The following is a 15602-nucleotide window of genomic DNA, read 5'->3' on the forward strand; positions in this document are numbered from 1 at the left end:
AGTGGGGAGCCAATTGCCAGCTTAAGCTTTGATTTAAGGTTAGGCTGGCTAAAAGCCTAATCGCTGCATTATGTAGGAAGACAGCTGCACGGTTTGTTTTCATCCTGCTGTTTTTGGAGAAGGGTCAGAGTCTGAGACATGGTTCGCCTCTGCATTGCAAGGTTGAATAATAATGCAGGGATTAGGAACATCATTTCCAACACCACAATATATATTGTGTATTGAAATATGGCCCTAATATCTCAACATATTGTTTAGATCCAGTAACATTTACTTTTAATTGAATTTGCAGCTGACCACATGAAGGAGCAACATTTCCTTCCAGGAAGAGATGAGAGAATGATTTAACTATTTGGCCAAAATGATAAGAAATGCGTTTTGGGGATTCAAGGAGAGGCTTTCAGACCAAAGAACACTATGCTAACAGTTAAGCATATGGATGGCAGCATCATCCTGAAGCACCCTTTTGATATCAGAGGTAATTTTACATTTTACAAGGTGGATACAATAAAAAATAATAAGGACTACCTTGTAATGTGAAGGAATTGCAGTTTCAATTCCTTGCAGGTGGGATGTCGTATCAATAAAGAGTGCATCATAGTTAGAAAGACCTGGTCCTCAACAATTTTTGTTGGTGGCAAATTCTTGGCATTAACTTTCAATAACTTTTGGAATAACCTTCACCTTTTTGGAGTCAGTGTAAATCTTTGATGTCGCTTGCTCAATAGTCCTCTGGCCAATTGTGACATGTATGACCTGTATGATCCAGGTCCATCATGTTTTTTTTTAAATATTGCAGGTTAGTATGGTGTGGCCCTCGTGTATGTCGTTCTCTCTTTAGTGAAGAGGCTGCTGGTTGTGGTATGTGTGACTGTATGTTCACCATAAATTCTGCCTTTTGTGTCCCTCGAAAATTAAATTAACCACAAGATAGTTTGATATTTGCTAATAGATTTAGATTTGTTCCTTCCTATGCTACGATGCATCAGAAATTAATTTTATCCACCATCCCTAGTCTCCATTTCCATTTCCTCTTAGAAAACGAATATGTTATTTATGTTATGAAGGCTGATATGCACCATTAGGATATGGCTGGATTACATCTAAATGGACCACGAACATGTTGGATCTAAATGTGCATGCACCCTGTTAAAAAATGCTGGCCAAGACTGGAGCTTTGGGGAACACTGTTTGGGAACATATTCCCCTCAGAATTATAATCTAGACTCCAATGTAAGAATGTAATGCTAGTTTGTAAGGCACAAACTAGCATTATCATTTGTTTAAAATCAAAAAGTTGGCTGTTATTAGTCTTAATATAACATTTTGCGTCACTCTGACCATTTTGGGAGAAACTAGCCAGCAGATTTTAGTCTCAGCACACCTCATGAAAGATTCAATTAATATAATCCTTGACTAACTTCATGGCAGAAATATTGTGTTTGACAAACTATGTTATTCTTGGATTTCTTTTGCCAAACAAATCCTTTTTTGAAGGCGCTGCCAAACTATTTATGTATATTTTGTCAAATTATAACCCTAGAATGAATGTATCTTATCGGGATTCTATGTGACTGACCAACACAACAGGATTTTTTTAATCTACTACAAAACCTAGAATATTAATCTAAAAAGTGTGATGTTCATTTCTGTGCTGCCCTCTCAGTCAAGCGTTTGTAGAACCAGCTTCTGCTGCAGTTACATGTCTGTTGGCTTTGCGCAGCTCCAGACTGAAAGTCTTGCCCATTGTTCTGTTCAGAGCAGCTCTGACAGGTTTGATGAATTGGGTCCAATTAAGTCTTGCCACAGATTCTTTATTAGAATCTGATTTGTAAAGGGGCTAATTAAACAAATGATTTGACCTGAACTTTTAAGGTGCGCTCACAGCTAATTTTCCTTGACATTTTGCCTCTCTCTCTCTCGCAAACAATTTGCGAGGACAAAGCGGCGAAATTTCGGCCGGCTCGCTTCACCACATCATCAAATAGGAAGAGTGCTTATCCGCTTGCCGGTTCCTCTTGTCTGTTCAAGTCACCGTGGTGGACCTAAATTTTACCAAGCGAGTCATGGGGCTGTATGTAATGTGGAAAGCTGAAAAAGTTAAATAAAAACATATTTTATCCCGCTTTGTCATTCAGGGCGGGATACAGACAGCAGCTGTCTTTGAAACAGTGCTTGGAGAAGATAAAAGGAGCTCACAGCAGCACTCAATTCACTAACAGCAGAATGATTGTTGCTTTCACGAGGAGCCACCATAATCAAAGGAGAAAGTCGCTGGATTTTTTTGCTTGTCGCTATTTTGAAAAAAGGTCCCTGGATGGGTCTCAAAAGTTGCTATATATAGCGAGAAATTCATTAAACTGGAAACTGTGATTAACTCTTCAGATTAGATGTACTACCGCTGCTGGTCTAGGACTTCGCCTCACCAATATTGTGTACCAAAACAGTGTACCGTTAGATTTTACCTGAAACGGTACTCGGTAGTACCGTCGAGATTCATTTAATACCTATAAAAGTACCCATCTCTAGTTGCTTCCTTCCTGTCGTCTAATCCACGCCATCTGCATGGCTCGAAACGCATCATTTGCATAATCGCCGACCGTTAATTCCCTCCGGATCGCGTCTTTGCATAAGGATAACATGTAAATCACTCGCTCCATTTGCCTTGTTCGCATTTGGTGTGAACGCACCGTTACACTCCAGACCAATATGGTCTAATGAAATTAAAACCTAATACAAGGAAAAGGACTATCAAAATCTTTGGCAAACAAAAACGTCTAGTGAACACTGACATTCAGCCCATGTCGAAACATGGTGGTGGCAGCATCATGCTGTGGGGTTAATAATAATTGAAATTTATTGATCTCACAATGGAGAAATTCACTTCTGCATCTTAACCCATCCCCTTGGGGAGCAGTGGGCTGCCACTGTGCGGCGCCTGGGGAGCAAACGGGGGTTAAGGGTCTTGCTCAGGGACCCAGAATGGCAGCTTGTGGGAGTTGAACTCAGAACCTCTGGGACCGAAGCTCTGTGCTCTAACCACTAGGCCACCACTCCCCTTTACTTCTCTTCTGCAGGGATAAGGAGGTTGTTCAGAGTTGGTTTTCTTGCCCAGTACTTCCACCAATCTTCCAATCAAAGGTGTCCAGATTTACACGTCCTGCATCCCCACAGCATGATGCTGCCGCTACTATGTTTAGTTTAGTTCAGTTTTGTGTCCCTTACATGATTTTAACGTCTTCCTTTTCTAGCTGGTCATTTTAGTTGGAGCTAAATTAAACATGCACGTTTTTCCTATTTCTTTATTAGTAAAAGAGCAACTATGCGCTACATTGCGTCGGTCTGTCACACAAAGTCCCGGTAAACTACCTAAAGGTTTGTGGCTGTAACAAGGTACAGGGATACTTTTGCATTACTGTTAATGTAATTGCTCTCGTTTTTCAGCTCCCAGTTGCACAGATTTGATTTAATCACACAATGCAGTCTGCCCGACTTGTCCACCACCTGCACAGACAGCGGGAATCCTTCCAGAGGCACGAGGAAGGTTCAGTGGCACTCGCTGTGAAGAGTGCAGCTGCTGCAGCGAGCAGCAGCCATAATTAGGTGCTTTCACTCCTACAGAGAAATCAAACGTATATTAACTTCCAGGTTACCTGCATCAAAGTCTGAGGAATAAATACGACATTAAATCTTATGAAACAGGTTTATTCGATCTCAAGTAATTGAAAACAAAGAAAAACTGCTCAAAAACGGTAAGATTTGTTCTCAGTATATACTTCTCCTGCTCTCTGTGTTCAAGTAATAGAAAATACGGTAGTTTGCAGCCTGCTCACAGCACTGCCACAGTGAAAATACTGCACTTCACACACCAACAGAGGTTAACATTCAGTCAGGAATGCTAGCAGCCGTGTTTTCATTCTGATCCGCTCCCCTTTAAATCTTTTTCAGAAAATAAAACGTCTATCCGTGCAGAACATTGTCCTCTCGTAGATACTAGTGCTTTCAACATCGAGTCATCACGCTGCAGATCCACAATAATCCTCTCAATGACTGCTGCGGTATCAGATATCCAGTATCAATGCCTCGTTCAGAAAATACAACGAACGCATGAAGAACATTCAAAATCAGAGATTGTGACTGAGCCGAGCCGAGCGTCTGTCAGCCTTTATCTCATCAGCACTCCTGGTAATTGGGGACAGTCTGTGCCTTGTGTAAATGAGGAGCCAAACACACGTTTAAGCTCCCCGTCATGGAAAAAAAAAAATCATTGCACAAAGCATCCTGGCCAAGCTTTTAAAGCACAACAAAGCCCTGAACGCATCTGCAGAAAGGTTCATTTAGTCTGCTAACACTTGAGGTGTTTCTTGCTGGTCATGTCGTTCCAGATGCGGTGCATCTCCTCAGGGGAGATCTGGTGGACGGTGACCACCCGCCGGTAGCGGCAGAGGCTGTAGGCCATCTTCCAGTGGTTGAAGCCGCTGTTCTGGAAGGGGTGGATGCCCAACTTACGGAGACACACGCCGACGTAAACGTCCTCCAGGTGCAGGAGCCTGGTGTGCAAGGAGGTCTTGTATATGAGCTCGGCCACGTCGGCTGAGAAGACGTAACCAGTGCCAGAGCAGAACGGCGGGTATTTGCTTTCAGGGTAGAGATCCCTGGGCATGTACCACTTGCTGCGGATGTCTCTGATTGGCCCACCGTTGATGACGTAGCCCGTGAAATACCTCCGTCTTGGCTTGGTGTTGGGCTTCAGGAGGTTGTAGATGAGGTTCTCCATGTTGACAAAGATGTCGCTGTCTGTCTTGAGAACATACTGAGCCTTGGGGCAGAACGTGGCCACCCAGCGCATGCCCATCAGCGTCTTAAGTGTCAGGTTGTGGTACGAGTCAATGAAGTCCTCTACGACGATGTCGTGAAATATCTGGCTCTCCTGCTCCACCATCTGGTTGAGGACGGCGTCTGTGCTCCGGCCCAGCAGGAAAAGCGTGACCACGCGCACGTCCGGAAAGGTAGTCTCGTCGCCCCACGTCTCCCTGATGGCCTGACGGGCGTTGAACTCCTTGTGGGTGGTGCTGATCAGGATGACGAGGAAAGGCAGCTCGGCCTCGCACTTCTTGACCTCGTTGATGAGGTAGCCGAAGTCGTGCGGGTTGAGGGAGCGCGTGCGGATGTTACTGAACGTGGAGTTCTTGCTCACTTTGGGCGCCTTGCGCATCGGTACGGACACTTGGCCCACGTAGGAAGACGAAGGGCGGGACACACTCAGGTACCACAGAGCGCTGGCCCAGCATACCACAGTCAGCAAGTACAAGCAGGAGACCTTAGAAGGCATTGCTGTGGGCTAGCATTACCAGCGGCAGCAGTGTTGGAATCGTTGAGGCCACACCCCCATTGGTATCGGTAGATCCGGCGGTGCAGCTTCAGGCTGCTTCCGCAACACCGCTGACATTAACTTCAGATATCGGCTCCCCTCCACCGTCTAATGCTGGTGTTGTGATTGAGAAGGACTGCTGAGGAGACTTCTTAGATTTGTAGCGTCGCAGAGTCCCATCGCAGCTCGAAGAAAGGTCCTCAATTCTGCATCTGGGGGAACAAAAGGCAAAAGACAAATCAAACCCGCGCAATGAAACGGCAGTGAGAGTGGCGCGTTAACTGGCGGAACAGACCAGATCTTATACTCCAGAGGAGTATACGGAACACGTTTTTTCCTCCCCATTTCATTACACCCAATAAAATCAGCAGCTGTGCAGGCTTATCCTGTCATTGTGATGAGATGACTGTAGTCTGAAGAAAGAGAATCTTAGTAGGAACTCTGGGGCCTGCTTCCTCTCCAATCCCACCACTCTCTGTTTGCAAATGCTGTTTATCTCGCTCTTATCCCCCTCGGACCGAGGCAGCGGCTGACAAGTCAGAGCTGCAGCAGCAACAGAGAGGAAGAGGAGGAGGAGGAGACAGATGGAGCCAAAGGAGGTGAACCGGTCTCACGAGAGCAGATTAATATCCACATCCTATTCTCACTCTCCCACCTCTTCACGCCGCCTCTTCTTACCTCATGTGGACTTTTGCATATCATTTTGCGACTGCTGAGAACCTCTTGACTAACCAAGCACCTACAGGGTCTCGCGGTTCCTGACACCCCACAAACTTTCCTGCATTTTTTTTGTCACATTAACACAAGCCTCAATGCGCTTTAGCAGAATTAAACGTGATAGACCAACTCAAAGCAGCACACAACTGTTGTCCTATGTTTAGGGTAGTTGTTGAACCACCGCCCCAGTCTCTTTCTTCAGCTCCATCCATCAACTCCGACCGGCTTCTCTGCTTCTGCTGCTGGAAAAAAAGCATCCCCACAGCATGGCGTTGCCACCACAATGCTGTGTATATGGGGTATACAGTATCAGTCCCCCTTCTTTGCACACATACAGCCCAAAACGTTTAATCTTAGTCTCATCTGAATGCACCGTACCCTAAACACGGTGGTGGCAGCATCATGCTGTGTGGACGCTGGACTCCAGCAGGGACGGGGAAAGCTGATCGGTGTTAATAGAGGGGAGGGCCAGCAGAAACCCTGTTGGAAGCTTCTAAAGCAACTGGAAATATCGATTACATCGGAATAGATTTGGTTGTCAGTAGGGATTTAACGCCGATGACTGACAAGCAGCTAAGGGGGCTGTTTGCTGCCTGAATGTCAAAGTTAATTAAATCCAATCTTTTCAAAGACTCCTTCGCTCCAGAAATGCTGTGATTTCCTATGATGTGACAGCAGGCGCTGCACGTTCCTCCTGATCATGCACAGCTGATGACAAAAAAAAAGAAAGAAAAGAAATAAAAACCAGATTAGAGATAGCACAATCTGCGAAGATGCCTCTGGTGCTCTGTTTAAAGATGGAGGCCTGGAGATAAGAGCGGCTCATTCCTTTATCACGCTATAGATTTTGTCGTGTCTTGCGGGACCGCGATTGGTCTTTTCATCAAGGCCCCCCCCCCCCCGCCCCCCGCCTCCTTTCGCTATCTCTTCCTTCTCTCTCTGAAGCAGATTCATCAATCTCATGGTCCAGTAGAAGCCATCTCATCACGGCTGCTTTCCCACCACCCCTCCCTCCTCGTGCCCTCAATCACACCCTCCGTCTCCACTTCACTGGATGCTTGATCCATCTTTATATGTCTTGCTGCCTTCCTCCCCCGCCTCTCTTCTCTTTTATTGTTTTTTTTTTTGTCTAGTTTCAGGCCTCCTACAGCATCTTTTTCCTTTGCTCACATCACTCGAAACTCTATTTACCCACCCTACCATGCTCTATTTTTTTTTTAGGGAGGCACTTTTTTCTAACTTATTGACAGCCTCCACTCGCAGGCACTCCATCTCTGCCACCTGAACTTCTCTTGGTCTAGTTTACCAAAAAAATCACCAAATTATCATATTCACCCTATATTGTCGACCTTGCTCCCTCTCTTCCTGTTAGAGCGTCGCCTTGTTTTCCCCTCAGGGAAGGTTTATTGGATTCATAAACCTGCAAAAGTACTTTACACTCAGTTTTCCGGCACCCGGAACAAGCAATATCCCTCTAGAGCGATGCACCTCACGAAATTCTGAGACCCCACTTCAGCTTGGGTAAATTGAAAGATGGATGTACAGTTGCATGCTGCTCTGTGACTTTGAATTACATCAGCAGACTACATTCTACAGGGCGAGGGGTTTTAGCACATTTTGTGCATTTTTAAGGTTAAAAACAGCATTTTAGTATGAACGTACTGCAGCTATCACCAGAGGTCAGGCCTTGCATACAGACTCTGCAAATACCCCACTGGAAAGAAATGACTGGATGGAAGAATAATGAAGAAGCCGCAGGACCCGGGGATCATCATGATTCTCACAATGTTTTAGGATCTCTTGGACCTCTGAGTCTATTGTAAAGGGTACAAGCCAAGGGTTTGTCAGGTATGTACAAAATTGAGCGAGAACTTTTAAGATCAGCATTTTATAAAAACCTCCCTTTCCCTCAAGTTTTTTCCACATTTTGTCACATTGCTACGTGTGTTTTGTCGAGAATGTATGTAGCGCTAGCCTGGCCACCTAAGACTTGATACGCCGCGTACACAGGCAGTGTGCTCTGTTTTTTCAATTTGTAGTCCGAGCAAACTCTCCTGCGAAGAATTTTTTTTGCCGCTTTTGTCTAAAAGAAATCAGAGGACACATGGTGCTCTCTCGTGTACACTTTCTTAATCTTCCAAGGCACCAAGCAACAAAAATCTCTGTATGTATCTTGACTGTTATGGTAGCAGAAAAGCGCTGCTGCATTATGGGTAATTCTGCCGCTGAGAGCGACGCATCGCAAAGTCCCGCCTCCCGCGCCGTGATTGGTCCGGTCTGTTTTGGGCCGATGTGAATGCAGCCTTACCAGACTGTCACACTCATAGACATGATATAAGAGTAGACGCGTTGTTGGGCGGGTTCTGCCTATGCTGCGATGCGTCAGAGCGTCCGCCATATTAAATGTGGCAAATCTGCAGTTTCTCAGTCACTTAAACAGTATCAGAGGGACTATAATCTCTGAATATACTTTGTATTCCTAGTATTTTTGTTTTTGTAATATTGCAAGTTTATTTTCGTATCCCTTTAGCTTCATTCTCCTGAATTTATTCTCCTAAAGGAAAAAAATATTTAACGTAATCTAACCTGGCCCTATTACTCCAGGGGTGAAATAATTCTGCAAACTGTGACTATTCTGGAAATGTTCTCTCTTAATTCTCATAATATGACGTTTTTCTCATAACATTTTTACTTTTGTGTTTTTTTTTTTTTTTTACTTTATTGACCTAGGACTTTTTTTCTCTTATTATTAATTTTACCTCTTTAATACTCCCCCAAGGTTCACATGTGACACGGTTTTATGAAATAATGAAGACCACAATGTTTAGATTTAACAAATTGATCCTTATATTCATAACACATACACACACACACACATATATGACATATGTATGACGCGTCTACATATATAATGTCTGTGGTCACACTCCATGAAATCCAGTCTGGTTGACCGTGATGACGAAGTGCATAACTGATTCATAATTGGCTCATGGCCACTCCTCTAGAGTGACCTAGTGCCGATTGGCTGTTTCCCTAATTAATGCTCTGCATTTTGGGGTACCAAAAAAAAAAAAAGGATACAAACGCATGGTCCACTTTTCAGATTAGTCTAGTCATCTATTATTGAAAACCTTGTATCATGTTATTTTCACTTCCCAATATTCTCCTACTATGTGCTGATCTATGATATAATAATAACAACAAAATTTTCTTAGGATTATATTACATTACATTACATTAACATGAAAACGAAACTGAAAGAAATGAGTAACTTTTCATTAGTGTGAGCTGTTGTCATGACAGCGCAGTGACGAGCTGACTGGAAGGAAATGATGAGGAGCAAAGCAGTCGCTCTACCATACACTGGTGTTAAGCGCTCAAATGTTTTAAATCTAACCCCCCCCCCCCCCATGGGAAGTGAATTTAGGCGCTTGAGCTGAGCTCTTCTGCACTAGTTATCGCTCCATTACGCCTCACTGTGATTCCAAGACGCCGGGATGTGATCGCCTGCATGTGGCAGAAACAGTCATCTGGTAAAATAACAACATGCTACGTTCGGCACAGCAATAAAACATTCATGGCCTTCTTGAAAATCAGCCCCTCCGAGCGCAGCTGAATATTTAGGTAAGATTTTAGGTAAAGTACGTTATTTTCCAGACTCTCACAAGTAATTGAGAAAACTTTAACTCTTTTCATTCTCCTTCCAGTCCAGGTTCAAACAGTATAGAAGTTCTCAAACACGGAGGAGCTCTTTGACATTTGCCAACTATAAATAGCCAAGGCCATAACAACCAAACATCTGTCCAGAACCATGTCTAGAACGCACTCATCTGACCAGAAGGACCATTGTCAGGACACTTGCTGTACATGCTGCTCCACTATCTCTCTGAAATGTCCTGGTTCAGAACTAAAAGCCTAAAATATTAACGCCGGTTAAAGCTGCAGTGAAGATTGCTCTGAAACTGACCCAAATGACAGGATTTCCTCAGATGTCCTCCTTTTTTTAGTTTTCCCACAGCCTGGAGCAGTCTGACATGCTTCTTTGTCAATGCAAATGTTGTTTTCTTGATCGACTAAATCTGAAAGAATATTTTCTGCAGTGTCCCTGCATGACTGTTTATACCACTTGAGCCTTTTTGCATGTTGCAGCAAGAGAACCCCAAACTTTAATGTTTTACACTGAGACCTGAAGTAACAACCCAACTCAAAGTGGCATAAAGTGGTCAAAAATTATCACGCATTGTGGTCGTTCCAGGGTGCTTGCTCTTTTTCCAAATTAAAATTCCAGACTTTTTCCAGACTTTTTTAAAACTGATATTTTTTTTCCCAAGACCTTAACTTTATGTACTTGTATACTTGTGTGCCTACTGCCTACTTCATTGGTTGAGATTGTACAAACTGTTTATTAGAAATGTTCATTTTTATAGGCTAGTACTCAATGAACAAATGCATTATTCACAGTAAATTATGCTTTTACTGATGAAAACGTTTCAAAACATGAAAATCACAAGTACATGAATTTCACATCAAACAAATGTTTGACCAGTTAGTAAAATTATAGTTTTATAGCCTACCTTCCTATTTCTCTTTTCACAATGCCTTTGGGCATACTGTAAAATTCTACCACACATTTTTTTCCCATACTTTATTAAGACTTTCACACAAAATTCAAGACTTTTCAAGGTCTGGAAAACAGTGTTTCAAAATTCCATACTTATTAAGACTTTCAAGACTTGCACAAGCACCCTGTCGTTCTCTTGCTGGAAGGCGAACTGTCCGGTCTCACGTCTTTTGCAGGATCCAAAGGTGAGCTTCAGCTGCAGTAACCTTTTTCAGGTGGGCTGATGCTAAACATTTCTTATTGGCTTGATTTGCTCTGCGTTTTATTTAGACGTTTTCCAGATTGTCCTCCTCTGCAAGCCGACAGCTCTACTTCTTTCCAGTTCATTTAAAATCCACTCCACCTACACGTTTCCGCACACAGTCTGGAGTGGTGCTCTGCGGCTTCTAAACCGCCACAATCTGTGATTAATACTGCATTAGCCTGACTTCCCTGTTTTTTAAATCAGACTCTGTTTCTTAAGGTTTCTCAAAGTGGAGAGAGAAAGGGTGGACCGAACCAAAACCTTGTGTGTGTGCAGATCTTTCAACAGCAATACGGTACATGGCTCCCTCCGTAATTAACTGCATTACTCACCTGATGCATGAAGCTGAAAGTAAACATCACTGGTCCTGGATGAAAATCAGCTATTGTCCAAATGCAGCTGCCTGAAGCATTCAACCAATTTTATACAAGATGTGACAACCCACTTGATAATTACCAATATTATATTATTATTATTACCAATATTACCAGGCTTGGTGACTGCACCTTTTCAGTAAAGTCTTTTTTAGTCAGTAATTAACCGCATTTAGTGTACTTTACTGTCACTACCTCCATCCATCTCCCTTTCACCTCTGACCAGATTCCATGTATCCCCACACCATGATGCTGCCTCCACCGTGTTTCATGCTGTGTTTCCCTTCACACTGGGAATAAATCGCATGACTGGATTTATTTAGGGATGTCAGAGTAAAGGGGGTTGGATTCAAATCCATGCCACACAATGCGATTTGTATTTTACCTGAATATCAAGTATCCTTTTCCTTCCACTTCAGAAATGTGGATTGCTTTGTGCTGCTCTTTCAGATAAAATTCCCATAAAACAGGTTAAAGTTTTGTGGTTTAATGCGAAAAAAAATAAATAAATGTTTTTCAAATCCCGGTATGTTGTTCCCTTAATCAACTCTAAATACCAGGAGAACAGCGAGATAAGCTGCGCCGTCCAGAATTACACAACCCAGAAATCTAATAGAAGTTTACGACGCAAGCATTTTTCCAAAAAAAAGGGATTGGAAAGCACTTTTGGAGTTTTTCCCTTAGAAAAATGCAGACTTCATCAACTGTGAGACTTGACACCTGTGATAAAGCTTTTCAAAGCTCAGACATAATACTATAGCTTTATGTCAAAGGAAACTAGCAATGCAAGCAGCAGCAAAGAAGGAAGTTTAGAAATGAAGATGAATGACAGCTTTAAATTATTATATTACAGAGCCCGGGGTGGACAATGTACCCACAACACTGCTGTAATGTGTCATTCTTAGTTGTAACCTTTAGCTATAACACAGGCTGCAGTTATTCCAGCACAGCTCTAACCAACCAGCAGTAATGACCAGTGTGAGACAACACAACTAGCAACGCTAAGATAAACCAAGGCAACTTCACGATCTATAGGAATAGCATTATTCATAACTGTTTAAACTAAAGAGGTTTTATATCCTGGTAGTCTGTATTAGATCGTAAGAAAGGCTCACATGACCTATCAACGTCTCGATTGATGATCCCCCCTTTAACAAATGGGACTAATGAGCTATCAGTCCACCACATTGTTGCTTCCGTCCTGGTAAATACATGCAATTTGAATTACTGTAATGTAAATTCTGCTTCAATCCACAGTAATATTTAGACTCGAAAAATTAAATAGAAACCTTCATGCTATCAGCTTTTTTGAAATTAGCATTAATTAAATATAGTTCACTATAGTAATATTACCAGGCTTGGTGACTGCACCTTTTCAGTAAAGTCTTTTTTAGTCAGTAATTAATTTACAGATTTTTTAGTAAGTAACTCCTAAATTTGATCAGAATTATTTTAATGTATCTCCTGACTTTTATTTTTTACAGATTTGATTCATTCTGTTAAGCCCTTTGAATTGCCTTCTTGGGGTGGTGACGAAGACGGTAAGATGCCCTGGGGTCTCATTTATAGAACTTTGCGTGACGTCACGGTGACGTGGCGGCCACTGAGAAAAGGCAAAGGAACTGTGAGAAAAATTCATAAATGTGAAAATAAGAGGTAAAAGCATATATTGTGCCCACATTAAAATAAGTTGTTAATAAGTAAACGAGGCCGTGCTCTGTGTTGAAATTCCCCTGTTGCTGTGTGTTCAGATCGACATTCAGAAGAGGGAGGGAGACCAGGAGGAATGAAAAAAAATTAAAAAAGAAATTAAAAACTACAAGAAGCGTTTTAGGAAACTGATAGGCGCTGAACACTGCCTGGGTGTGGTTGCTTTGCACTTTGGGAGTTAGAGAGCTCCTTTCAGCACCTGGGAGAGAGGTGAAGCACTATAAGTTATAGCATAATGCGATGCTCAGAGTATATTAGCCAGTCCTCATTTTTGGCCAGGAACTATTAGATGCCTGAAACTGCATTTCCTCAATTCATGGTTTTCCAACAGTGCCGATGCATCCACCAAGCAGCATTATGGGTGACTGTGGCCTAATTGGTTGAGTAGTTGTCTTGCAATCGGAAGGTTGTGGGTTCAATTCCAACTTCCCCTTGTCAGATGTTGATGTGCCCCTGTGCAAGGCACTTAACCCAAAGTTACCCACTGAGCTGTGTGATTGGGTGATTGTGGCTCTAGTGTACAGTGCTTGGAGTGGTCAGTATGACTGGAAAAGTGCTCTATAAGTTCAGTCCATTTATCATTTACGCAACAGTGGGATTGACTGTTTACATTTAAAGTGATTGTCTATAATCTGTGGAACAGGTCACCCTGGTGATTACCAGGGAGAGGAGTGTGATGGTAGAAAACCCAAGATATAATGTGGTGTGGACTTTTATTTAATATTTAAGATGGCTTATGGGCATTTTTTTTATTTATTTGAAATGTTCCATTTGTATACTTAAGCTGCTGGTGAAGATTCTCAGTCATCCAGGTCATGGTCATTCCAAAAAAAGGGTAAAAAAACAAAGCAACTGGACTTGTTTTCCGTAGTTGAAGACGTTTCGCTTCCTCTCCAGGAAGTTTCTCAATTCAAAAAGTCTGGAGTAATGGCAGTTTGGTCCAATCTGCTGGCTTAATGGCTTTAACGACCGCCCATTACTAAGGGGTGGTCCTGTTTCGGTTGAATTTGCATGTTATCTAAGCCATTACAAGGCCTTTGTTTGCCAATTGAGAAAGCTTCCTGGAGAGGAAGCGAAACGTCTTCAACTACAGAAAACAAGTCCAGTTGCTTTGTTTTTTTACCCTTTTTTTGGAATATACTTAAGCTCAATCAGAATTAAATTGTATTCCAAATGAGCTCTGTGGTTTATGCCGATTGATCATCAACGTGCATGTAAACACTTGTCAGACTCAAGTTATTCCGATTGTGGCAAACTGACCCGAGTGCGCCAGACGTAAATGTGACGTATTTACGCGTTGGCAAGTGTCGGAAAACTGTCGGGGCTTCCGACACAACCTATATGTTCCAAAAAATAAAAGAGCCTAAAATTGTTGCTTACTCAGTAAAGTTTCAACCGTAATTAGAACACTGTGCAAGTCCAGCCTGGGCGCTTGGAAGACAAAATAACTCATATAATACTGCTTTGTTTGCTATGTTTTTTTTTTTTTTTGTTTTTTTTTAGGGGTATTTGATAATTGCACAGGCCAGAGTGGTTCCATTCTGAATAAAGCCAGGTGCACATAAACGCACATTATGATCAGATTAATTGATTGTGTGCCCATATAAACGGCACAATCCGATCTTTTAATCCAAATACATTTTAATGTGAAATTTTGTGCATGCAAACATAACCAACATGCTTCACAGTGGGGACGGTGTGTCAAACTGTTAATGGGTGTTTGAGCCATGCCAATGTTGATTTTCTCCCAACGTCACTGAGCTCTATGGCAAACAAATCTGTTCACATTTTAAGTACATTTGTTCAGTAGCACTCTACTACTGTTTACCCTCTCCAGTGTTTAACACAGTCAACGTTTTTTCATAGGGATTTATGATGCAATACAGGAAACCTTGTTTTTAAGAACAAAAATGGCATTAGAGCGTACTGAAGTGACTCAGACAGCCAAATAAATGTTGGATCGTGTCTCTCGCTGGTGGGGAGGGGGTGGGAGAGGAATCAGCTGTATTGTCTTTGCAATCAAGTGACCTCCATGCTGCAGTTCAAAAGGCTGGAAGGCCACAGAGATGTGGGAGTTTTGATCTCGCTTAATGCTGCGGCCGATAATTGATTGCAGTCATTAGTGCGGCGAGGAGTGACCTTGCTGGCGGGGGGGCCGCGACTCTGGCGCATGAGTCAGCGAGGGAGCCTGTCAGAGAGGAAAACAGAGGTCGGTGCAAATAGAGCGCACCGCGAGGCACGTGTGCGTTTGAGACGAACGCACGCGGCCAACACATCTGAAGGTAAATAAATCAGACTCCGATCTCCGCGCTGACATCTTACATCCTCGCTCCCTGCCTCCATATTACAGATCTAACGACTGGCAGGGGGGGGGAAAAAAAAAAAAAAAAAAAAAACAGCGAGCCGCCTCCATCAATTTTGCTTTTTCATGACTGCTGATTTAAGGAACGCTGTCAAAATGTTGGGTTCTTTACAGCGCTGTATAATGATCTGGTAATAGTATCTGAAAGTGAGGTATGACCTGTGAATATCAGTCACTGGCAAAAATATAAGCGAATGGATAAT

General features: G+C 42.7%; 1 protein-coding gene across 3 annotated transcripts in view; it reads right to left on the bottom strand.

The window, feature by feature from the left end:
• Positions 1–3689: 3689 nt before the first annotated feature.
• LOC105935450 (beta-1,3-galactosyltransferase 1) overlaps positions 3690–15602 on the bottom strand; it is a 183226-nt gene continuing 171313 nt past the window's right edge. For all 3 annotated transcript variants that reach the window (XM_036128131.1, XM_021323250.2, XM_021323251.2), the window contains one exon: positions 3690–5583. In XM_036128131.1, coding sequence (XP_035984024.1) covers positions 4346–5332 — 987 coding nt within the window. In that variant the 5' untranslated portion in view covers positions 5333–5583 and the 3' untranslated portion in view covers positions 3690–4345. The remainder of the gene's footprint in view (positions 5584–15602) is intronic.

This window comes from Fundulus heteroclitus, chromosome 24 (assembly GCF_011125445.2).
Source record: "Fundulus heteroclitus isolate FHET01 chromosome 24, MU-UCD_Fhet_4.1, whole genome shotgun sequence".
Taxonomy (NCBI): domain Eukaryota; kingdom Metazoa; phylum Chordata; class Actinopteri; order Cyprinodontiformes; family Fundulidae; genus Fundulus; species Fundulus heteroclitus.